A 25581-nucleotide genomic window follows, 5' to 3' on the forward strand; every position below is an offset into this window, starting at 1 on the left:
TTTGTAATATCTGAAATTTGGTCAGCAGGAGAGTCTTGAAGTTGTTTCTTGCATCCCCGTGACTCCATGAGCATTTCCTTGCTCTGTGGCTCAGCAAATGACCTTGGCTTAATTTACTCTGTCCCGTATCTGGTATCTCCAAAGACCCCTGATTCTTTTTAGTGGAGAAATGGTACTTATAAATAAGATCTGGGTCACTGCATTCTTGTTTCACTAAAAGGCATTATTTTAGAAAAATCCATTACCCAAGCCTATAAAGGTATTTGGGATAAGGCAGTGTTTCTGAATGTCTTGAGATGGTTGTGAATTTATCACATAGAAGGGAGGGACAGGATTGTGGTTTGGGAAAAACTAGGTTGTGGGGTATTTGGGGGCCAGGGAAATGCACCATATAAGAACACTGTGTCACATACACAGGATATAGATGCATCTGTATCACTGTTTCTTCAAGCAGATAAAAATATAAATGCTGAGAAGCCTGAGGAAATAAACCTAGACTATTTAGTGTTCTCAAACCAAGGTATTTCCTTAGTTAATTTAAGAAAATATTATTTTTTGAGAGAGCTGTTTACATGGTGAAGAGAATTGATACTTCTTGTGTACATAAGAATTTAATTGTGTCAGGTTTTTTTATTCGTATCTAATTTAATCACATTAGCCCTGCATGTTAGATATTTCCATGTAACAAATGATGAAAATTGAAGGTCAGAGTTTAAGTAACGTAACCAAAGTCCTTTAGTAGGTAAGTGCGAGAACCAGAGTTTATGTCAACGTCAAATTCTATAAAACTCATGATCTTTTTACTGCGACACTTAGCTTCCCATGAATATACTTCTTCAGAGTTCTTGCTAACTGTTAAAGTTAACTACTTATGTACTAAAGTCTAGAAATGTAAACAACCACAGTCTTTTCATAGGTCTGTTAAAGAATGAAGTTTGTATTGAAAACGCTGAGATGCTATGAAGACTTCTCATATATCTATACCAGATGCAAGAGAAAAATGAGCTTTGTTTTATTCTTCCCTTGCTTGTACCTTTTTTGTTGTTGTTGTTTGAGACAGGATCTCACTGTGTTTCCCAGGTGAGAGTGCAGTGACTCTTCACCAGCACCATCATAGCTCACTGCAGCCTTGAACTCCTGAGCTAAAGCAATCCTCCTGCTTCTGCTTCCTGAGTAGCTGTGACTACAGGCATGTGCCACAGTGCCTGGCATTTTTTTTTCTTGTTTTCCATTGCTGCATGAGCCAGTGTCAGCTACTCCAGTGTAGAAAGCTGGTTTTGTCCTGTACTTGGGTAGATAAAGCTAGAAATAGTTAGTGTGGAGCAAAACTAAGGCTGGAAGATAGAACACGGGAAGTAAATTGAGTGATTAAATTATTAACAGATCATCCTAATTCTGCCAGGCTAAGGACTGATTTCACTAAAAACTTAGGTGCAATTCATTGGAAATCCTGTTATAATCAATAAGGATTCATAGTAATCGAAATCTCAAATTGTGATCCCAATTTTGGGAGGATTCCAAATTCAATCTATACATAATTGCCTTTACTCTGGAAGTACTGGTGCTTTAAAATGTGTAAACTGAATCACATTTGTATATCAAATTACATAATTTTAGAGACTTGTTTTCTTCAGAGTTCTTCCTTGTCAAGAGTCCTATGGTTTATTTTTTTCAAGGCATTGATTTAACAGCTACTAAGATTCTTTGTAGAGTGAAGCATTCTAATGTGTACTACCATGTCTGAATTTTTGTTTTGTGACCAGTTTCTTACTGAACTTTAATATTAACTAGTTAAAGTCGGGTGTGGTGGCACCTGCCTTTAATCCCAGCTACTTAGGAGGCTGAGGCGGGCGGATTCCTTGAGCCCAGGAGTTCAAGACCAGCCTGGGAAACATAGCAAGACCCTGTCTCATATATATATATATGTATATGTGTATCTATATGCTAGTTAATGTTTTCATTAGTGGTCAGTTTAATTCTTTACCTGAATGATAAGACCCTGAATAAGGTCCTCTGTTGTACATACCTGGATGTATTTCCAGGTGCTTGCCAATTAGTTATCTTCTGACTGGTCTAGGTAATTCTCAACTTTGGCTGTACATTTATCACCTGTGCAGCTTTTTTTTATTTTTTATTTTTTGAGACAGAGTCGTACTCTGTCACCCAGGCTGGAGTGCAGTGGTGTAAGATCGGCTCACTGCAACCTTTGCCTCCTGGGTTCAAGTGATTCTCCTGCCTCAGCCTCCCAAGTAGCTGGGATTACAAGTGTGTGCTACCATGCCCGGCTAATTGTTGATTTCTAGTAGAAAAGGGGTTTCTCCATGTTGACCAGGCTGGTCTCAAACTCCTGACATCAAGTGATCTGCCTGCCTTGGCCTCCCAAGGTGCTGGGATTATGGGTGTGAGCCACAACGCCTGGCCGCAGCTTTTTAACAGCGCTAATACTGGGCTCTGTTCTTAAAAAACTTGTTAAAAGCTACTCAGGTAAGAAATAAGTTCTCAGATAAGAGAAAGTTTCTCAGATAAGAAAAAAGTTCTTAAAAACTACTCAAATAATTCTGCTTACATTAGCCTGTTCACTTTTACTTGGATTTTCTTAATCCCCCCTTCTTTTTGTGTGTGTGTTTGTTTTTTGTTTGTTTGTTTTGAGACAGAGTCTTGCTCTGTCACCCAGGTTGGAGTGCAGTGGCACACTTGGCACACTTTTGGCTCATTTTGCATCATTGCAGCCTCTGACCCCTGGTTCAAGTAGTTATCTTGCCTCAGCCTCCCTAGCAGCAGGGATTACAGGTGTGTGCTACCATGCCTGGCTAATTTTTGTATTTTTAGTAGAAATGGAGTTTTACCATGTTGGCTAGGCTGGTCTCGAACTCCTGACCTCAAGTGATCCACCTGCCTCGGCCTCCCAAAGTGCTGGGATTACAGGTGTGAGCCACCGCGCCCAGCCCCTTTTTGTCTTTTATATTGTTTCTTTTCACTTGAGTCCTCCTCCTCATTCCACATTCATATATGTTATAGCTAAAACTGGTTAATTCTGAACCTATTCTTATTTAAACTTTTCTCCCTCCCAACCTGTGTTGCATTCGTGATGTCATTGAATTAGCCAGGCATGATGATACATGCCTGTAGTCCTAGCTATGTTAGGCTGAAGCATAAGGATCACTTGAGCCCAGGAGTTGCAGTGAGCTATGGCCATGCCTCTGTACTCTGGCCTTGTCAACAGGCCTTAAAAAAATTAAAAATGCTTTTTATACATTAATTGATTCTCACAGTAATTGTCACAATGATCATATGGTATAGCAATAGCTATAAATCCACTTTTCTTAAGGAAGCTGAGGGACAGAAAAGTTGAGGGACTTTGCTAACTTTTCACTACTAGGATATAATACAGAAGACATCCAGCAGAAGTGTTAGCATTTCTTTCTGGATATGGTTTTCATCATGTTATCTGTAAAATGCATGGTTTATTATTTAACTTATGTGTAATTGTTAGAACTTCTAGTTGTTAGAACTGTTACTGTGAGCTCCTTGAAGCCAGCAGCCATTCTTTTATTTTACTTCTCATTGTCGTTCACAATGCCTTGTGTAATGTTTAACACATAGTAGGCACTTAATATTGTCAGTTTAGTTAATTAATTAACATCAGTGTGTGATAGGTTGTGATGGGTTGAATCTGCCTTTACTACAAAATACAGGAAAGAGAAGGGGGAAGGTAGTTTACTGTCATTCTTCTGAGAGTTGTTTTGTTCTGGAATAAGTGTAATTTAAATATATTGGCAAGTGTTTCAGGAGCAAAACTCAAAATACATCATTAAACATTGAGAAAATAAGACTGGTGTGAACTACAGTAGAATTTTTGTGATTAGATATGGAAAAGGACATAATGAGGCATGTTGTTTTCTTATAAATATAATGAAATGATTTTCATTTCACTTGATGGCCTATAAGCCCTTCTATATTCAGGAGATTTAAAGATGAAATTTCTCTATAAATAACTTAAAAATTGAGATGAATAAAGCACATTGATTAGTTAGCGACACCTTGAAGATGATTTGAAATACTGATGAGTCTGGTACTTTTATTAAAATTTGAAGTAATTTAACTAAAAATTTGATTTCATTATGAGCAGATTTTAGCATGTTTTGGATGCGGAGAACTCAATAAAATACAAAATAACTTTTTTTGCATTGGATTCAGCTTTAAGTGAAAATTAATGCTTTTAACCTATTTTTTTATGTTCTTGTTTCCAGAACATTGAAGTAAAAAGAATTTCTGCAGTCAAAACCAATAGTTCTACCTACCACCATCTTCACACTTTTGTGAGCAGAGAGACAGACACAAAACAGGTGATTGACTTATTGTTTCCTCATGCCCTCGATTTATTATTTCTGTGTGCATTGAATTGAATTATATCTTAATTATATTATGGTGTTCCCAGATTTCAAAATTTGTACAATTGGTAATAATCAAAAACCTTTTAAATGCTTTGAATTTTTATGTCAGGCATATGATGGTTTAATATGAATTAAAGAAACTAGTTGGCTATTTAAATGGTTATATTTTAAAATAACAGATTTTAAAGCTTTTTTTAATCATAAAATATTACATGCTATTTGTGAAAAATTTGAAACTATACACATAAGTGTAAACTATTGGGAAAACACCAGTTCTGTCATCAAAGTGGAATATGGTTAATGTTTTAATAAATTCATTATAACTTTTATTTAAATATAAACATATACACACTTTTCAAAACATGATTTTTAGTAGCCACTTAATATTTCATCGTACCATTTATTTAATCATTATTTTTTGCTTCTGTAAGTAATCATTATCTTGCACATTTTTATCCACATCTCTGATTATATATAAATTCCTAAAAGAGAAAGTATTGGCTCCAAACTGTGTAACATTTGATACAGATCATTAAATTGCTTTTTAAAAGCATCAACAACATAGGAGAATGGCCACCTTACCATAACCTTGTCTGCACGGAATATTGTGTTTTAAAACTTATTGCCAGTCTTAAGAGTAAGAAATGATATACTGTTATTATAATTGCTATTTCTCTGTGTCAATGGGGGTTTTAATGTTTTTCATGTTGAATATATTTGGCTACTAGGAAAATAAATTTTATAGCATTCCTGTGGCATTTAGAATGCAACAAATACACATTTTGGTTGACTGCTTAATAGCAGGTATTAAAAGCAATATTCAGTTAAGAACTAAAATGAATATCACAGAATGAACTTCTAAGATGCAAGAGTAAATCTGAGATTTATTTAAAATTGTAAAGTATTATTTCATTTTCAACATTATAATGTAGGAACAATAACTTCAATTTGTTGCTAAATGCTGTACTATTCACTGCATTTTTGTGATATTAAAAAGATGTTACCTTTTAACTAAGATTGATGATGAATTATTTTTTTACCTAACTCCATCAGCATAGGGTGCTGCTGGTATTAAATTAATATCCATAAGCTTTCTTTTTTGATAGTAACTAGAAGACCTACCTCCTTTTCAATTTTGGACTTAAAAATTAGATCAGTAGTTACAATGATAAAGGGTTAGAAAAAAGTTAGGGACCACAAACAAATTTTATTTCTAACAGTTTTATGAAAGTGGTCCCACAAACTAAAGCTTTGTGTAGTTTGGAGATATGATTTCTGAATATTTCCAGAAATAGATTTATTACTGTACCCCTTCTTATTCGAATATTTTCTTTTATTTGCTGCTTTACTCCATCACTGAGGAAAAATCTGTCCTTAAACCTTGGATTTAAAATGTGATGATTAATGTGTTTGGCTTTCAAGATAAAATTACCTCAATTTTCATCTGCACTCAGCTCACATGCACAATAATTTTAGCATCTTCCCTGGAGGAGAACGATATGATCTTTATAGCAGGTATCATATAAAAAATATTTGCACTCTTGGCATGTATGTTTGGGTATTTTTCTTTAGCAGCTTTCTGCAAACAAACTTTCATTTGTTCAGTCAGACTTTTTAGCACATAAGAGCTGCTATTGTGTGTGTGTGTGCTGGGATTACAGGCTTGAGCCACCGCGCCCGGCCTGAGGTTTCCTTTTTTTTTATGTTTGAGACGGAGTCTTGTCCTATGTGTGTGTGTTTTTAACATCCTGATAAAGTAATTCCAAAATCTCTTGTATGTCATAATATATATCTTTGGCTGAAGAAGAATTATGAAAGTGACCTGCTGTAGTCCTACTTACAGCCAGTAGTTGTCTACATTTTGTTTTGTTACATTCGCTACCTCTACACACAACTAAACAAAACATCATATGCTTAAAAGTCCTACATTACTTATTCATAGCCTTCATCATGTCTATTCTTTGTCAGTGACAGTTACATAGCACTTTTTTCAAATGAATGTTGCATTCTGAAAATATTTCTTGAGTCAGATTCACTATATTGTTTGTGGTGAGACCCAGAAATGTCTGCAGAAAAGTGCAGCTGAATCAGTTAAATTCATCATCGATTTTCCATGCTCTATTATATCTAAAAAGATTTCTGTCCAAATATCTGATGTGCAAAATGCAGAAATGTATTTATTAATAGCATTTATCATTCATATATCTTTGATCTTCAAATACTGAAAATAGAATCTAACATTATTTCAACCAGATTTATGGTTATGTTTTTAATTACATTGACACAAATCTATAGGAGATTGTCTTCCTAAAGCTGTATTACAAATCTTGTTTTGAAGTATGATCAATAAGAACAAAATTTGTTTGTGGTCCCTAACTTTTTCTCTGACCCTTTATTCATATCCTTTATATGACTTTTTATATCTGAGCTGATATTTATCATTCATGTTGTATGCTATTTTGAAATTTTTCCTTTCTTTAAAATTTTGGTTTGCCAAAATTGACATACTGCTTTTAATTTATCTTCAAGAGATGTGAAGAATTCATAAACAACTTTTTTCTTGAAAACCTCATGGCTGAAATGGATTGAAATATTGTTCTCAGAGGTTATTTTATTTAATATACATATTGATATACTAAATACTTCCAGAGATTATAATTTTGATTTAATCTAACTTTTTTTGTCTTGCCTGATGTTATTTAGTTTTGCATGAATATTTAGTGGCTCAAAGAGGATATATTTTTGATAAATTTGTTTGGCCAGTGTACTCCTTGTTAATTTATTAACCGTCAATCTCTTTACCTATTTATCTCACCATTTGAGAATTTTTAATAATCTTACACTTGAAGTTAACAGCTTTCTTGGTCGTCATTAATTGTTGCAACTGGCTGGCAGAATTTCAACATACAAAAGACAGAAAAAGACTTTTACTGCTGGTTACATTTAGAATATTTACCTATACTTGAAAGTGAATATTCAGATAATAAAAGTAAATCCAGGCTGGATGTGGTAGCTTACTCCTGTAATCTCAGCACTTTTGGAGGCCGAGATGGGAGGATTGCTTGAGACCAGCCTGGTGAACATAGCAAGACCTCATCTCTTTAAAAAAAAAAAAAAGTAAATCCAGACTCTGTGCCCCTTTCTCTTTTTTGTGTTATTTATGTTAATGAGATTTATGGGTATTTACCTTTCAATACTGTCATTTTAATGAGGTTTCCTTTTTTTATTATTATTATTTTTTATTTTTTTATTTTTTGAGATGGAGTCTCGCTCTGTCGCCCAGGCTAGAGTGCAGTGGCCGGATCTCAGCTCACTGCAAGCTCCGCCTCCCGGGTTCACGCCATTCTCCTGCCTCAGCCTCCCGAGTAGCTGGGACTACAGGCGCCCGCCACCTCGCTAGGCTAGTTTTTTGTATTTTTTAGTAGAGACGGGGTTTCACCGTGTTAGCCAGGATGGTCTCGATCTCCTGACCTCGTGATCCACCCGTCTCGGCCTCCCAAAGTGCTGGGATTACAGGCTTGAGCCACCGCGCCCGGCCTGAGGTTTTCTTTTTTTTTTATGTTTGAGACGGAGTCTTGTCCTGTCGCCCAGGCTGGAGTGCAGTGGTACAATCTTAGCTTACTGCAACCTCTGCCTCCCGAGCTCAAGCAATTCTCCTGCCTCAGCCTCCTGAGTAGCTGGGATTTTAGGTGCCCAACCATCATGCCTGGCTAATTTTTCTATTTTTAGTAGAGACAGAGTTTCACCGTGTTGGACAGTCTGACCTCAGGTGATCCGCCCACCTCAGCCTCCCAAAGTGCTGGAATCACAGGCATGAGCCACCACGTCCAGCAAGAGATTTCTTTTCTTACAAAGTGATGGAGAAATATGTTTGGAGGAGTATAACCTAATCTGGTTTAAAATGAGTAACTCAAAACTTTATACTAACAATTTGATCACTTTCATAGATACATGCCATTGATAATTGTGGGAATTTTAAAATATAACTCTTCTTATATTTAATTTTATATATGTAGAAAACATGATTTCAAGGTTGTTTTGTTTTTTAGTTATTGCTTGTCTCACACTTTAAAACTTTTGCCTAAAATTTTTTAATGACTGCTAGCCAGATGCTCATTTGGCTGCTGAAGAGGAAGCTAAACGATTGGAAGAGCTACAAAAACAGGCAGCACAAGAGAGAATGGAACGGTTTGAAAAGGCACATGTACGGGGATTCCAAGCAATGAAGAAGATCCATTTGGCTAAAGTAAGACTTAAATTCTACCCGTGACCATTACTGATGGACTTACTAATAGCATTGCAGGACTGATTAGTGAATGAGCTCAAAGAAAGGTGGGAAGGGTGGGTGTTCAATATAGTCTCTGATTCATATAATTTCAAGTTTCCCAACTTTCTTTGCCCTCCCATTTCAAGTTCTGATTGGGTTAAGCTATTCTCCCAGTGTATTGCTGTTCTAAAAATTTTACTAATGAATTTATTAAAAGTTTAATATTTCAATATGTCCAAAAACAACCTGGGAAAAAAATCACTTTCCTAATTTAATTATTTAAGTAGCATATGTGCTCTATAAATTTGAGGATTCAGTTCATTAAATATGCATTGAGCAAGCCACTTTCTGGTTTTGTAGAATGTTGTTTCAAAAATAAAGTCATGATCCTTGCTACCGCAGCTTTTAAAAAGTGACCATAGGCCACGCATGGTAGCTTATGCCTGTAATCTCAGCACTATGTGATGTCAAGCCAGGCGGATCGTGTAGGCCCAGAAGTTTAAGACCAGCTTGGGCAACATGGAGAAACCCCGTCTCCACTTAAAACAGAAAAATTAGCCAGGGGTGGTGGTATGTGGCTGTAGTCCCAGCTACTCCGGAGGCCAAGGTGGGAGGAGGATCACCTGAGCCCGGGACAAGGAGATTGCTTTGAGCTGAGATCACACCACACCACTGGATGCCAGCCTGGGCCACAGAGTGAGACCCTGTCTCAAAAAAAATTTAAGAAGTGACTGTCAAGTCCAGTCAAGGTAGCTCATGCCTGTCATCCCAACATTTTGGGAGGCCAAAGCGCTTGAGCCTAGGAGTTCAAGACCAGGCTGGGCAACAAGGCGAAACCCTGTCTTTACCAAAAATTCAAAAATTAGCCAGGCATGGTGACCTGGGACTACAGAGTCAATACAGTCAGTCCCAGTTTGGGACTGTATTGTAGCCTGGCACCTCATTTCCCAAGAAGGCTGAGTTGGGAGGATTGCATAAAACTGATTCATCTTATTAGAAGTCTGATTTTATTTTCTGAATTTGACTAATGCATTTGGATGTTTTAAATACCCATGTTAGGAATAAGTTTTTAAGTACTTCTTAAAAATGCATTGGAAATTAAATTTTCTTACGAAAGTTTATTTTTATAGTTTGAACTAAATCATGAGCTTCTCCCTTAAATTTTTAGCTTTTATAAACTAGGAGTGAATTATGATTAAAATAACTGAATGTCTGAATTGTTATCAGTAATTCTCCCCATCTAAGGTTTAAACCTATAGTAAAACAGACACAAAAAGCAGTCATAAATTGAACAGATTCTTCCATAAAAGCAGTAGTGTTTAGTAGTAAAGCAAGTGGGCTCCACAGTCATTCTGCCAGGATTTATCTCTCTCCTTCACCAGTCAGCTGTTTGATCTCAGGCAGATTAGTTAAACTCTCTGAGTTCTGTTTCATGTGTTTTTTTTGAGATGGAGTCTCACTCTGTCACCCAGGCTGGAGTGCAGTGGCGGGATCTTGGCTCACTGCAACCTCCACCTTCCAGATTCTAGCAATTCTCCCGCCTCAGCCTCCTGAGTAGCTGGGACTACAGGCACGCGACACCACACACAGCTAATTTTTTTTTTTTGAGACAGAGTCTTGCTCTGCCGCCCAGGCTGGAGTGCGGTGGTATGATCTTGGCTCACTGCAACCTCCACCTCCCGGGGTCAAGCGATTCTCCTGCCTTGGCCTCCCGAGTAGCTGGGACTACAGGCACACGCCACCACACTTGACTAATTTTTGTATTTTTAGTAGAGATGGAGTTTCACCATCTTAGCCAGGGATGGTCTCTATCTCCTGACCTCATGATCCGCCTGCCCCAGCCTCCCAAATTGCTGGGATTACAGGCATGAGCCACTGTGCCCGGCCCAATTTTTTTGTATTTTTAGTAGAGATAAGGTTTCACCATGTTGGTCAGGCTGGAACTCCTGACCTCAAACGATCTGCCTGCCTTGGCCTCCCAAAGTGCTGGGATTACAGGTGTAGGCCACCAAGCCTGGCTGGATTTTTTTTGTTTTTTGTTTTTTGTTTTTTAACCTCCCCTGCCACACCTCTCCTGATCATCTGTTTTGTGAGGATTAAATGAGTTTAGTAAAGCCTTTAGAAATGTACCTGGAATTTCATAAGCTCAGTAAATGTTAGTGATAGGGGTCATTGTTATAAATAATCCAAAAAAAAAATGCTAGCTTGCAATGAGCTAAAATAGTATACTTACTCAAATAACTTTAGATAATTAGAATCAGTATAAATGAAATAAGTTCATTTATAATTTTACTCTTTTTCAGGGCATGGCAAAAAAAATTCATCCTCAAAAGACAAAATAGTTAAAACTTTAGAAAAGAATAAGTAATGTATATATGTTATCACTTTTTAATTTATTTTTATTTATTTTTTAATAAAGAGTCTCACTCTGTTGCCCAGAGTGGAGTTCAGTGGCACAATCTTGGCCCACTGCAACTTCTGCCTCACAGGTTAAAACGATTCTCCCGCCCCAGTCTCCCAAATAGCTGGTATTTCAGGCACGTGCCATCACGCCCGGCTAATTTTTGTATTTTTAGTAGAGACGGGATTTCGCCATATTGGCCAGGCTGTTATCAAACTCCTGACCTCAGGTGATCTGCCTGCCTCGGCCTCCCAGAGTGCTGGGATTACAGGCATGAGGCACTGTGCCCGGCCCATTACCACTTTTTCAATGCAGGATTTCTCTATGTTATAGTAGGGTTAATGTTCCTTATATAAGAAGGTTGTTTAAAAACCATGCAATCTCACTGCTAATAGAAGATTTCATTTTTCCTATCTGAATCTTTTTGCTGCATACTGTATTGTGGCCTGGGACCTTATTTCCTTCTAGTGTCTGTATTAACTAATATTTGACTTCTACCTGCTTCTCCAGTTTTATCTTCTTTCCCTAATCATCCTTGCCTTACATACCCTAGCTATAGTGAACAGTGCGCTATTTTCTGAATATCCCATGCCTTCGTCTCCATACTGTTTTGCTACAGTTTTTTCTTACATGGACTCATTCTCTTTCACCCACTTTTGTCTGGCTAAATCCTTATCGCAAGGAATGAGAATTCTTGCCTTGTTCTCCTTCCTTCTATCACCAAAATTCCATTAGATAACCTCACTAAAACACTGATTAAACTTTCATATTAGCCATACTCTTTAAGCTTAAAGAAATACATTCAGATCTCCTTTAATAATAGAAATTCATAAGAATGTGAGGTAACAAGAAATATTCTATGTTAAGCCACAGTCAACTCTGGGTCTTGGTGCTTACCTCAGATAGGTATATGGAGAACTGGAACAAAATACATCACGAGAGCCATAGTAACTTATATAGAAATTAACTTCATGACTTTCCTCAGAATGGAAAACTGTAGCTGGCAGACACTTTTTGCAGCTAATGGCCTAACCAGTACCACTTTTTCATAGTACTTATAACATAATACTACTTGTTTGTTGGTCTTACTACTAGGGAACTAGGGTAGGGTTGAGATTGTGTCCCTAGCACTTAATGTGGTATCTGGTATTCAACAAATAATTGTTGAATGAGTAAATGTCTGTCTTTTGGCTGAACAAATAATAGAGGAGAGGAGAGAAGCTTAGACCCTGATCCTCATTTCCCCTACCTGCAACACTGTTAATATTACCATACAAAGTTTGTGACTCAGTTTTTGTTAATTCTCTTCATTCTTGAAGAATCAGGAGAAACTAATGAAAGAACTCAAACAGCTACAGCAAGAGGACCTGGCACGTAGGAGACAGACTGTAGCACAAATGCCACCACAACTAGTTGAACTTCCATACAAACGCAGTGAACTGAAAGAAGACTGGCAGAGAGAACTGGAATTTGCCTTTGAAGATATGTACAATGCAGACAGGAGTAAGATATTTTCAGTAGGGCTTTCAGTAGTGGTTTTAACATTTTGGTGGGAAAATATGTTTGTAATGATAAAGCAGTTTTTATCTTGAAATGAGTTCTCAATTTGAAGGAGGCCCCCCATAGTTTAGATTGAGACATTACTGTGACCTTTGCATTTTTGTGATCCAGTTATTTTTAATCGTTTTGGAATGGAAACATGTCTCTATTTTTCTTTTTTAAGAGGTGAAAGGGAATCTGATTCTGCACCTTGAACCAGAGCCCTTGCCCACTGTGACTGATCAGATTCAAGATGAAGAGCTGAACCTTTCAATGGAACAAGAAAATTTGGGTGCAGCTGAAGACCTTCCAGTGACAGAAGCTGAAATAATATGTTCTAGTGAAACAGATGGTAAAAACCCTTCTGAGCTAAATATTACAATATTTCACAGGAAAAGAAATGCTAACCATTAGCCAGCAGTTCGGAAAATCTGGTCTGATTTAAGTGCAAGCAATGAGTAATACTGATGGGATCGGTAGCTAAAGGAAACAATGTTTTTATATATCCATCACTGATGATACTTTTTCATATGCGTAGGAGGAAAGTTTATTCAGACGTACAGATGATCTGAAGATTTTCAGGTTATTTGAGTTAGGTGCTCAATTCTGAATTCATTTGAAAGATTGTATGGTAAACATACCTGATAGCAATAACTTCAGCATATCCTGAGAATGACCCTGTGTGGCATACACACCTGAATGTGTGTTCTGAGCTAGGGAATCTGGGAATAGCCAACCTGGAGATTCTTTCTTGTCTATGAGGAATACCTGAGCCCCTGTCCCATCCTGTGGAACATGAGCCACACAGAGGATCAAGGTATCAAGTTTTGGGTTGAATGAAAGTCGTCAGGTGGAGGTCATTAGGAAAAGGGTACTAAGTGACAGTGCTATTTAAACGGCATGCTTTTTGCAAGCAGTTGCAGTTCTTCTGTCCAGCCTGCTGCCACTGGGCTCCCCCTTGTATGTATGCCCTCAGTGAAACCCCATATCTCATTGACTAGCTCTGGATCTCTTATTTGGCCTCTTGAATCTGGTGCCATCCCCATTTGAGGGAGTAGAGATTCAGCACAACAAAGGTCAGCACAGACTGGTCAGATCATCAGAGATCCTACTGGTATTCAGTTATTTCTAGGTACTTTGTGTGTAATGATGGATAGCACAAATTTTGATCTCTCAAACATCTCTATCGCCAACATTCTGAACTTTTTTACTTGACTGTCCCATAGTTAAAACTCCATGTCAAGCAATAAATTTATGATCTTCTCTTGCCTACTGAAACAGTCTCTACCTATCTTTTCTATCTTAGTGAATGGTATCACAGTCTGTAGTTACCCAAGCCAGACCACTGGGAGTTACCTTTAACACTTTCCTTTTACCTGCATGTCTCCTTAAAGACCAAGTCCTCTTCACAGATTTAAGCTATTTTTGCCCCATATCTACTGGTATTGCCTTTGTTTAAAACCACTCAGGGTTTCTTATCATCTTCGCCCTATACCCTGAACATAGCCTTTTGGGATTCCAGCTTAATGTAGGCCTCCCATTAGACTCCTCAAGTAAGGGCTCTAGGCCTTATTCATGTCTCCTATGCCTACATTGTTGTCCAAACAGAAGCCTAAGGTTACTACCAGCAACTGGGAGAAAAAAAAGCAGCAGCAGCTTAAGGTTACTGTGTTTTGACTTTGGCGTAAGTTTGGCAGAAGATGGTTTCAGGACTGACTTGCCTTCCCTCCAAGCTTTCCACTTAAATTTCATTTCTGTCTGCTGCAGAACCTTTTCTTTTCATGCTAGGTCAGCAGTGTCTTTTGTTTGTTTGTTTTGTTTGTTTGTTTTGAGACAGTCTTGCTCTGTTGCCCCAGCCTGGAGTGCAATGGCACGATCTTGGCTCACCACAACCTCCGCCTCCTGGGTTCTCCTGTCTCAGCCTCCCGAGTAGCTGGGACTACAGCCACACATCACCATGCCTGGCTAATTTTTGTATTTTTAGCAGAGACGGGATTTCATTGTGTTGGCCCAGGCTGGTGTCGAACTCCTGACCTCATGATCTGCCCGCCTCTGCCTCCCAAAGTGCTGGGATTACAGATGTGAGCCACCACACCCAGCCAGCAGTGTCTGTAAAAAGATATTCTTACGGCCATGCGCAGTGACTCACACCTGTAATCCCAGCACTTTGGGAGGCTGAGGTGGGAGGATCATTTGAGTTCAGGTGTTCGAGACCACATGGCCAACATGGTGAAACCCTGTCTCTACCAAAAATACAAAAGTTAGCTGGGTGTAGTGGCACTCACCTGTAATCCCAGCTACACAGGTGGCTGAGGCAGGAGAATCGCTTGAACCTGGGAGACAGGCTGCAGTGAGCCGAGATCGCACCACTGCATTCCAGCCTGGGCAACAAGAGTGAAACTCCATCTAAAAAAGAAGATGTTTTTACTCTTTTATGCAACTTTTTCAGTTATTTCCATTGGGAGTATCATTCAATATCTAGTTTGTCACAATGGAAGTCTTGCCTAATCTAAAGGGACACTTACACTTTAGCTCCTGCTGATCTTATTTGGTCTTATTGACTTGGTGTTGCCAAGTTGTTTGTTTGAAGTTAGGAATCTCATTGTTTTTAAAAATCCTTACTTTTAAATATGAGCAATGAATTTACTTCTTAAAAACGAGTGGGTTGTGGAGTAATGGTAAATGAAAGAAGCCAGGCAGAAAATAACACCTAAATATATGATTCCATGTTTATATGAAGGTTTAAAAAAAAAAAAGGCAAAACTAATCTGTGATCTTGGGGTTAAAGTAGTGGCTGTTTTTAGGGGTGCATTGACTGGGAAGGGACATGAAGGAAGCTTAGTCTTGGTAATGTTCCACATAATCTGAAAGGTGTTACATCGACATGTAAAATTCATTAAGCTATACACTTAGGTTTTGTGCACCTTGTTCTTTGTAAATTATAACTCAATTGGATTTTTTTTTTTCTTTTTTTTTTTTGAGACGGAGTCTTGCTCAGTCGCCCAGGCTGGAGTGCGGTGGCACGATCTCGGCTCACTGCAAGCTCCGCCTCCCGGGTTCAGGCCATTCTCCTGCCTCAGCCTCCCGAGTAGCTGGGACTACAGGCACCCGCCACTACGCCCGGCTAATTTTTTTGTATTTTTAGTAGAGACGGGGTTTCACCGGGTTAGCCAGGATAGTCTCCATCTCCTGACCTCGTGATCCGCCCGTCTCGGCCTCCCAAAGTGCTGGGATTACAGGCGTGAGCCACCGCGCCCGGCCTGGATTTTCTTTTTTTAATGTAAGTTAGACAAAACTACAATCTGCCCATTTTCAGCCTCTTCAAGATATTCTTAAATTTTATTCCTTGACTAAGCCAGAGAAATATATACTTGCATCACACTTTTGTCCTCTTAGAGAACTGTTCGTATTATACTGAGTTTTGGCATTAAACTATCAGCCCGCATGGGAAAATGTTTGAAGAAATACTTGTGTTGTTTTTTTGTTTTTGTTTTTGTTTTTAACTGAAGGGATCTCTGTGTGAAGATGGGTGGGAGACATTTTTCCCAGATGGTGCCAAGAATAATTTGGGAGCAGTTGATTTGCTTTCATAGCTATGATGTTTTCCTCTGTAGCACACTAAGAAGTACAGAACCATATTTGGGACTGTTCTCTAGTGTAGACTATAGAACCTCACAGCATATATTTTCAATATTAATCTTACCCGCAAATTAAGTAGAAGTTATTCAGTTATTTAACGAGCAAAATAAACATCTTCCTGTTAAGTTTTTTAGGCTTGAAATTTGTGTTGCATACATGTTTCTGGAAAATACCTGAATTTTGGCACTTTTACTATTTTCATTTGAAAAATTATTTCTGGTTATAATGATTGGCGTCAAATAGCATTGTCATGTACACTGTTAAATTGTAAATATCGAGGAAAATAAAATTGTGCTTTTAACTAGTGGTTATAGCAGTGACCGAATATAAGATGGAACAATTTGTCTGGTAATACAATAGATGCTAAATAAGTTTTTTCCCTTTTTTCTTTCTTTTAGTTCCCTTGGTAATGAAGACCCAACAGATTCCTTCAAAAGTTCTTTTTAAAAAATTATTAAATAAGATCCGAAGCCAAAAATCTCTCTGGACAATTAAATCCATGTCTGAGGATGAAAGTGAAATGATTACGACTGTTAGTGAAATTGAGAGTAAAGCACCAACGGTTGAGTCAGGAACAATTGCCAGTGAAGAGAGAACATTATCCTCTGGGCAGGAACAAGGTATTTCTCTCTAAGAGTCTCATTTTATATAAACCCTTTTAAGTTGTTCAAAAGTAGGTTCATTTCTGAAAAATCAAATAGCAGTTAAAAGGAACAAAACATAATCCTGCTAATTAAAAGCAACAAAGAAACATTATAAAACCCTTAATCTTCTTTCAGACCACTTTTAATCTAGTATTGTTATTTACGTATATTCATTCCAATCTGATCAATGAATCAAAATTAACCAGTTCCTTATTGAGATGTTCAGGCCGTTTTCTGATTTTTCTTGGCATTTTTGTGCTACAGCGGGCATCCTTTTAGTGAAGTCTTTGCCCACATCTTTATTTCCTTCCTTAGGAAGGACTCTTTAAAGAATAACTCCTGATCAAAGGATATATGAACATGTTAATGGCTTTTGAACATGTTGTATTCCCACCAGATACTTAGTTTCTTATTTGCTAATGTTAAATAATTTTCTGATAGGAAAAACAGGCTATTAACTGTACTTCCAGAAGTTATAAAGTATCTGTTCACATATAATTCAAGTATCTCCTTGATTGCGATTATTTTTAAAATGCGATTGGATTTGTATAGAAATGTTTTCCTTCTGTGCTTTTGAGAAAAGTGACTTGTGGTCTATATTTGGGTTTTGGATTTTATCCTGCGTCCCACAGGAAGCCATGAAGTATTTTCTTCCCTTGGCCCCTTGACAGTACCTTCCCTTGGTTTTCCTACTTTACTATTTTCTGTTGCATTTTCTTCGCTGTTTATCCACATCTCCATGTGGATATGCTTAGTCTAGAGCTCATTCCTCAAGTCCCTTCTCTTTATATCAAAACTCCCTAGTTGATCTCAAATGTCACACTTTACATTATCATCTATATGCTGATGTCTCCCAAGTGTGCATTTCTATTTTTGGCTTCCTGTTTGAACTCGCCTACTTATTTAACTGTTTCCTTCTCTTGTATATCTAGTAATATCTTAAATTTGTTCAGAAGTGACCTGTTGATATCCCCTCCCACCACACACCTGCTTTTCCTACAGTATTCCACATTTCAGTATCTGGCAATATGTTAATTCCCTTGCTCAAGCCAAAAACCTTATAATCATTCTGGTTCCCTCTTTTCATATCTATGTCCAAACCATTAGCTGATCCAGTTGGCCCTACCCTCAAAATATATCCATAGTCCAACCATTTTTTTCCACCTACATCCTAGTTTAAGCCATGTTCATTTTCTAGGGTAGATTCTTGTAGTAGCCTGCTTTTGTCAGCCTTTGCACCTCCCTATTATCGTCTCTTAACACAGTGGTCCTCTTAAAAGCAAGTAATCTCATGTCATTTCTTTGGATGAAGCCCTCCAATAACTGTCAGTTTCACTCAGTAAAAACCAGAGAGTTTATAGTGGTTTCAAAGCCTTATATGACCTGCATACATACACCCCCACCACCACTACTCCCATACTCACTACCTCTCTGACTTCATTTGCCTGCCATACCTCCCTCCCCATCTTCTACACTGTAGATGCCAGCTTGCTCGCTGTTTCTCAAACAGCAAACATAGGACTCGTGGTCTTAGCAATTGCTAGTCTTTTTGACTAGACTTCTCTTTTTCTCTGGTATTTCCTTGACTCACTCCCTCACTTCCTTCACATGTTTACTCAACTATCCCTTTCTCAATAAGGCCTTTTCTGACTATATAAAATGGCACACTTCTACTACTCCCCACCTCTACCCCAACCTCCACACCTTTCACTTCCTATCCCCTTTACCCTGCTTTCCCCCCATAGCTCTTATCAATATCTGATGGGCCCAGTAAAGTGACTTTGGTGCTTATTTTGCTTATTGTCTTAATGCCTACCCCACCCATCCATAAGGATAGGAACTTTGATTTTGTACATTGCTATGTCCCCAGAGTCTGGACTGCTGCCTTGTACAAAATAGGTGCTCAGTTAACATTTGTTGAATTAATCGAATAATTTAAAGCAAGAGAGGTAAATTTGGAATCTAGACATACATATGATATTTAAAGCCATAGGCGTAGAAAACCTCTTGGAGGGGAAATAATTTAGTGAAAAGAGGGCTTGTAAGACCATCTGAGGGATTCCAACATCTAGAAGATGGCTAGAGAAAGAGCAGATAGCAAAGTCAGTAAAAGGAGTGGCCAGAGAAGTAGGAGAGAATATGGTGTTGAAATCCAAACAAGGGGACTCTCATAGTCAATCCATGACCAAGTTCTTTTGATAAAAGGGCCTGGCCAGGCGCGGTGGCTCATGCCTGTACTCCCAGCACTTTGGGAGGCCCAGGCAGGCGGATCACAAGGTCAGGATATCGAGACCATCCTGGCTAACACGGTGAAACCCTGTCTCCACTAAAAATACAAAAAATTAGCCAGGCGTGGTGGTGGTGGGCGCCTGTAGTCCCAGCTACTCGGGAAGCTGAGGCAGGATAATGGCGTGAACCCGGGAGGCAGAGCTTGCAGTGAGCCGAGATCAGGCCACTACTCCAGCCTGGGAGACAGAGCGAGATTCCATCTCACAAGAAAAAAAAATGAGCCAGGCGTGGTGGCAGGCGCCTGTAGTCCCAGCTACTCGGGAGCATGAGGCAGGAGAATGGTGTGAACCTGGGAGATGGAGCTTCAGATCACGCCACTGTCTTCCAGTCTGGGCGGCAAAATGAGACTCTGTCTCAAAAGAAACAAACAAACAAAAAAGATAAAGGGCCTATATGAGCAGGCTTTCACCATTCTCATCTTGCTCTATTCCCCCCCTTGCCTCACTAAAACCATGCACACTAATCTCTCAGTTCCTTGAATGGGCCAAGGTTTGTTTCTTTATCTTCATGGGGCCTTTTATACTCTTTGGTCTGTCTGGAAAGATCTCCCATACATCTTCACATTGTTTACCTGGCTGGTTCTTCCTTATCTTTCAAGTGTCTGCTTAAATATCCTTTCCTCAGAGAAATTTCATCTTGCCCAGAAATCTATTATTTATTATACTCTATTGTATAACCCTTCACTCTTTTTATATAGTACTTATTACAATTTCTAATTTTTTTTTTTTTTTTTTTTTTGAGACGGAATCTGCTCTGTCGCCCAGGCTGGAGTGCAGTGGCGCAATCTCACTGCAAGCTCCGCCTCCCGGGTTTACGCCATTCTCCTGCCTCAGCCTCCCGAGTAGCTGGGACTACAGGCGAGTAGCTGGGACTACAGGCGCCCGCCACCACGCCCGGCTAATTTTTTCTATTTTTAGTAGAGACGGGGTTTCACCGTGTTAGCCAGGATGGTCTTAATCTCCTGACCTCGTGATCCACCCACCTCGGCCTCGCAAAGTGCTGGGATTACAGGTGTGAGCCACTGCGCCCGGCCCACAATTTCTAATTTTATAATTTTTTCTGGGATAATTATGTGATGGTTCTGCCACCTACTCTGTAAAGCCTCCTTGAGGCCTTTTCTCATTCACTGTGGTATCCCCAGCATCTGCCACATAAGTAGGTGCCCAATGAATTAATGAGTGAACGAACGGATAGCTCCATGCAGAGTATCTGGCTACCCAGTTATGATCAGAACAAATTGCTTTAACTTCCTTCTCTGCTCTGGTTTCACAAATTATTTTTTAAAAACCTAGTATCCAAATATATCAAAGATACATTGACATTTTGTTAGCTTCTCTTTTTTAACTTTGATATCTTGTTATTTCCACTCTGTTTATGCTTTTCTCCTGTGTTTGAAACCCTATCAGCGTATCTTTTAAATCAGTTCTTCACGTTTTCACAATTTTAGTCTTTCATCTCTGTTGTTATCAGGCTTGGGTTTAATGAGAAATGTATCTGATCATCAGGAAGGTGACTGGATCTTAACTAGATGAGACATTCAGATGGCCCTAGATTGAATCTGTTAATACCAGAATTTTGTTATTTTGCTTTAAGTTTGACAATGATGATATATTCATAATAACAGTGGTATTATCTATTACAGTTGTTGAAAGTGATACACTAACAATTGAGTCTGGACCACTTGCCAGTGAAGATAAACCACTTTCGTGTGGTACAAACTCTGGAAAAGAACAAGGTATTTCTTTTTATCACATCCTAAAATTAAATTTGACTCCTGGCATCTTGCTTTTTTTTTTTTTTAATAAAATTACATGTGATAAGAAAGGGCATTATAGTGGTGTCAAAATTCTAAATTATTGAAACTAATTTTTGTTTGGGGCATTCCCCTAGAAATAAATGAGACTCTGCCTATCACAACTGTAGCTCAGAGTTCAGTTCTACTTCATCCTCAAGAAGAAGCAGCCAGGATTAGAATGTCAGCAAGACAGAAACAGGTAATTTGAAATTTTATTTTTAAAGGTTTATTTTTTCCCCTAGGTACTATTATATAATTTTGTTTGGCCAATGAAATTTGTCTTAATGTCTGGCTACTTTTGATATCATGTTTTTGACATTGTCTTACACAAACATTTAGCTGATAAAATGCATGTTGTCTTTGCTCATACTGCTCATTCAACCCTTATTTTGTCTGCTTTATATTTTATATATTTGTATAGATCTTCCCTATAAAATTTATTAGCTTTTAAAAAGCAGAGACTATCTTCTTTAAAAAAATTCAGTTTATCCTACACAGTTTCTGATACAATGCTTTGTACATAGCAAGTATACAATAAATAATTGTTGAATTAACAAGTCCTTGTCATAATATTAGACACTCAGATGGGCTTTGTAATCTCACAAGTTTTTTGAAAAATAATACTTTAGAGGAAAAACTTTTAATATACAACCCCCTTTTTTCCTCTGTCGCCCAGGCTGGAGTACAGTGACATGATCATGGCTCACTGCAGTCCTGACCTCCTCAATTCAATCCTCTAACCTCAGCCTCCTGAGTAGCTAGGACTACAGGTATGGGCCACCATGACCAGCTAATTTTTTTTTTTTCCTAGTAGAGATGAGGTCTTGCAGTGTTGCCCAAGCTAAACTTTAACCTCTTTAGGCCAGGCATGGTGACTCATGCCTGAAATCTCAGCACTATGGGAGGCTGAGGTGGACAGATCTCTTGAGCCCAGGAGTTTGAGACCAACCTGGCCAACATGGTGAAACCACGTCTCTACTAATAATACAAAAATCAGCCAGGTGTGGTGACACACATCTGTAGTCCCAGGTATCCGGGAGGCTAAGGTGGGAGGATTGCTTGAACCCAGGAGATGGAGGTTGCAGTGAGTCAAGATCACACCACTGCACTTCAGCCTGGATGACAGAGTGAGACTCCATCTCAAAAAAAAGAAGAAAAATCTACTTAACATAATTTTGGTCTCATCTACTTTTAATAAAATATTTTTTAACCCAATTTACCTTGAAGGAGGCTAATTATTACTAAGCAAACCAGTTTATAGTCCTAGTTAGTTTTTTTCAGAAATACAGCTGGGGAATGATAATTCCATGAGCCAGTATTTCTTCTCAGATAAACACTTTCTGAGGCCGGGCGCAGTGGCTCATACCTGTCATCCCAGTACTTTGGGAGGCTTAGGTGGGTGAATCACCCGAGGTCAGGAGTTTGAGACCAGCCTGGCCAACATGGTGAAACCCCGTCTCTACTAAAACTACAAAAATTCTCTGGGCGTGGTGGTGCGCACCTATAATTCCAGCTACTCAGAAGGCTGAGGTAGGAGAATCGCTTGAACACAAGAGGCGGAGGTTGCAGTCAGCCAAGATTGTGCCACTGCATTCAGCCTGGGTGACAAAATTATCTCAAAAAAAAAAAAAGAAATAAAATTTTTTCGTCAATAGTCTAGAACAGTATTGTACAGTAGCACTTTCTGTGAAGATGGAAATATTCTATATCTATGTCCAGTATGTATCTGTTAGCCCCATGAGCTGTTGAATACTCAGAATGTTGTTAGTGTAACTGAGGAACTGAATTTTAAGTTTTATTTAATTTTAATTAAATTTAAGTAGTCACATAAAGCTAGTAACCACTGTATGGATAGTACGGTCATAGATGTACTACAGAACTGTAAACAATCTAAATTCAGGGGTTCTTATGAGTAAGGAAGAAGAGCTGTCTAGGAACTCAGTTTAAGCCACTGTTGCCTAACTAGGAATAGGTAAAGAATCAGGTCAAAACATTTTTTATTTTGAAAACAAGATCATTGTTCATTATCTCTAGTTCTGTATGTAATAAAACAATGTGCATGCCTTTTTTTACTTATTCAGTAAATATTTATCTGTCTGTCAGGGACTGTACAGTGGTCCCTGCTTATCTACAGGGTATATGTTCCAAGACCCCTTGTGGATGCTTGATAGTACCAAACTGCAGATAATATTGATTTTTGATTTCTGTATATACTATGGGTGAATTTATTTTTCCTGCTTTATAATTCCACTGATAGAAGATTTACTCGTACCATAGATCTTAACAATCAGCTTATAATTCTTTTTCTTTCCTTATTGAGAACTTTCAACTTTTCACTAAAAGGAAGCACTTCGCAGCCTCTCTTTGACATATCTAAATTGCCAGCATTACTACTCTTGTGCTTTGGAGCCATTATAAAGTAAAATAAGGGTTATTTGAACACAAGCACTGTGATGCTGCAACAGGCAAGTTTTTGTAACAAAGATGGCTGCTAAGTAACAAATGGCCTGGTCCAGTTTACAGCATGGATATGCTGGACAAAGGGATTATTCATGTTTTCAGCAGTATAGAGCAGGACAGTACAAGATTTCATCACACTACTTAGAATAGTGCATAATTTAAAACATGAATTATTTCTGGAATTTTCTGTTTAAGATTTTCTGGCTGCTATTGACCCTGAGTAATTAAACCACAAAAGCTAAATTGCAGATAGGAGGAGACTAAGGTGCTGGATTTGGCAGGCTAGTTTTGTCCTCATGAACTCAAACACGTTCTTACTTAGAGTGTGAGTATGCTTGTATAATATTAGAGTTTATGTGTTATCTTTCTGCCATTTTCTTCTGTTCCATGCCTGACAAAAAAGACACAGAATGTTTTTCATTGCTTCTAAATAACTATACCTCTTAATGAGTATGGCTAAGAAATCAAAGTATTTTAGGAGGCCTTGATATTTAATTTCTTTACTCATTATTTATACTATTAAATGTGTGAACATAGAATTTGGCTGTACATCATTTGCTACTTCAGGGTAGTTCTTCAGTGGTGATCACGGTTTCCCTGTGCTCTCAGAAAGTAGAAATAGTTTATTTATTTATTCTTTCTTTTCCTTCTGCCTCTTTTTTACTTCTATCCCTTTTTCCCATTTCCCATCTTTTAATCCCATCCCCAGTTTAGGAATCCCAGCACTTTGGGAGGCTTAGGTGGGCGGATCACCCAAGGTCAGGAGTTTGAGACCAGCCTGGCCAACATGGTGAAACCCTGTCTCTACTAAAACTTCAAAACTACTTAGAATAGCTGTTCAACAGCTATTCAGTGACAGCAACAGAGATAAAGCATCACCACTTACTTCTTTGAAAATTGGTACTCTTGGTGAAGAAACCTAATTTCTTTTAAATGGAATGTGTGTTAGCTTTGCCTTTGTATGAGTTTGTTGTTAATAGATCAATAGTATTTTTGTTACCTAGATAATGGAAATAGAAGAGCAGAAGCAAAAGCAATTGGAATTACTTGAACAAATTGAACAGCAAAAATTAAGATTAGAAACTGACTGCTTCAGGGCTCAGCTGGAAGAAGAAAAAAAAAAAACTCAACCGACTGGGGTAGGATGCAGAAAATCTCATCACTACATAAATCGTTTGGTGAGGGGGGCAAGAAAATATGAGCACTTGTAGCATTTAAGAAAAGTAAAATGGATGGTCAGGCGTGGTGGCTCATGCCTGTAATCTCAGCACTTTGGGAGGCCGAAATGGGCAGATCACTTCAGGTCAGGAGTTCGAGAGCAGCCTGGCCAATGTGGTGAAACCCCATCTCTACTAAAAATACAAAAATTAGCTGGGCGTGGTGGCACGTCCCTGTAATCCCAGCTACTGCGGAGGCTGAGGCAGGAGAATCGCTTGAACCTGGGAGGTGGAGGTTGCGGAGCGAGGCTCCATCTCAAAAAACAACAATAATAATAATAATAAAAGTAAAATGCCTTTATAATTCTTATTTGGTCTTTTTTTAATATAATGTATGTATATATGAATAAATTTGCATCAGTTACAGCTTTCATCTTTCAGTTTCTATAGGATATTAATAGATATGAACATGGTTTGTAGGTAATGTGTACGTTGAGCTTTTGGACCTGCACTAAAGGAGAATGACAGATTAGTTCATTTCTTACTAATGGAAATGCCAGTCATTTTGTAAAAAATAAAGCTGTATAGAAGTTTACAATTATAGAACTGGATGTAAAAAATACCTCAATACTTATTTCTAAATTTGCTTTTTAATTAGTAACTTTGTCTTTTATTAGGTTGGCATTGCTCCAGCATCATGCGCTGTAATTTCTGATGAAGATAGTCATAGGCAGATGATTCGTAACTATCAACATCAGCTTTTACAACAAAACAGGTATTAGCTAGGTTATAATTTGTATGTGATCATATGTGGCTACATTTTTAGGATTTATTATTTCATTTATATGAAGATCTAATTTGGATTTCCTTAGAACTATGGCATTTAGAACTGCCATTCTTAAAGGACAGTGTGAGTGTAATTTCTTTTCACCATGAGTATTGCCAATCCTAGATTGCTGTTTGTTAAATTTAATGTATAGATATGGGGCTTTTTGT

The 25581-nt window shown here is 38.2% G+C and overlaps 1 protein-coding gene across 15 annotated transcripts in view; it reads left to right on the plus strand.

Moving 5' to 3' along the window:
* The window catches only part of CEP295 (centrosomal protein 295), a 69998-nt gene that overhangs the window by 9653 nt on the left and 34764 nt on the right, over positions 1 to 25581 (plus strand). For 10 of the 15 annotated variants that reach the window (XR_012423606.1, XR_012423609.1, XR_012423608.1 and 7 more), the window contains exons 6-14: positions 4251 to 4346; positions 8500 to 8640; positions 12382 to 12565; positions 12786 to 12953; positions 16639 to 16860; positions 20816 to 20908; positions 21064 to 21167; positions 24433 to 24567; positions 25263 to 25360. Coding sequence is in view for 11 of the 15 variants with exons in the window: in XM_065528856.1 (XP_065384928.1) it covers positions 4251 to 4346; positions 8500 to 8640; positions 12382 to 12565; positions 12786 to 12953; positions 16639 to 16860; positions 20816 to 20908; positions 21064 to 21167; positions 24433 to 24567; positions 25263 to 25360 (1241 nt within the window). In the remaining 4 variants the exon portion in view is untranslated. Of the gene's footprint in view, positions 1 to 4250; positions 4347 to 5755; positions 5910 to 8499; positions 8641 to 12381; positions 12566 to 12785; positions 12954 to 16638; positions 16861 to 20815; positions 20909 to 21063; positions 21168 to 24416; positions 24568 to 25262; positions 25361 to 25581 lie in introns of those variants that run through there. The other 5 variants (XM_074015069.1, XM_065528854.2, XM_074015070.1 and 2 more) reach the window with 3 other exon arrangements.

Source organism: Macaca fascicularis, chromosome 14 (assembly GCF_037993035.2).
Source record: "Macaca fascicularis isolate 582-1 chromosome 14, T2T-MFA8v1.1".
NCBI lineage: Eukaryota > Metazoa > Chordata > Mammalia > Primates > Cercopithecidae > Macaca > Macaca fascicularis.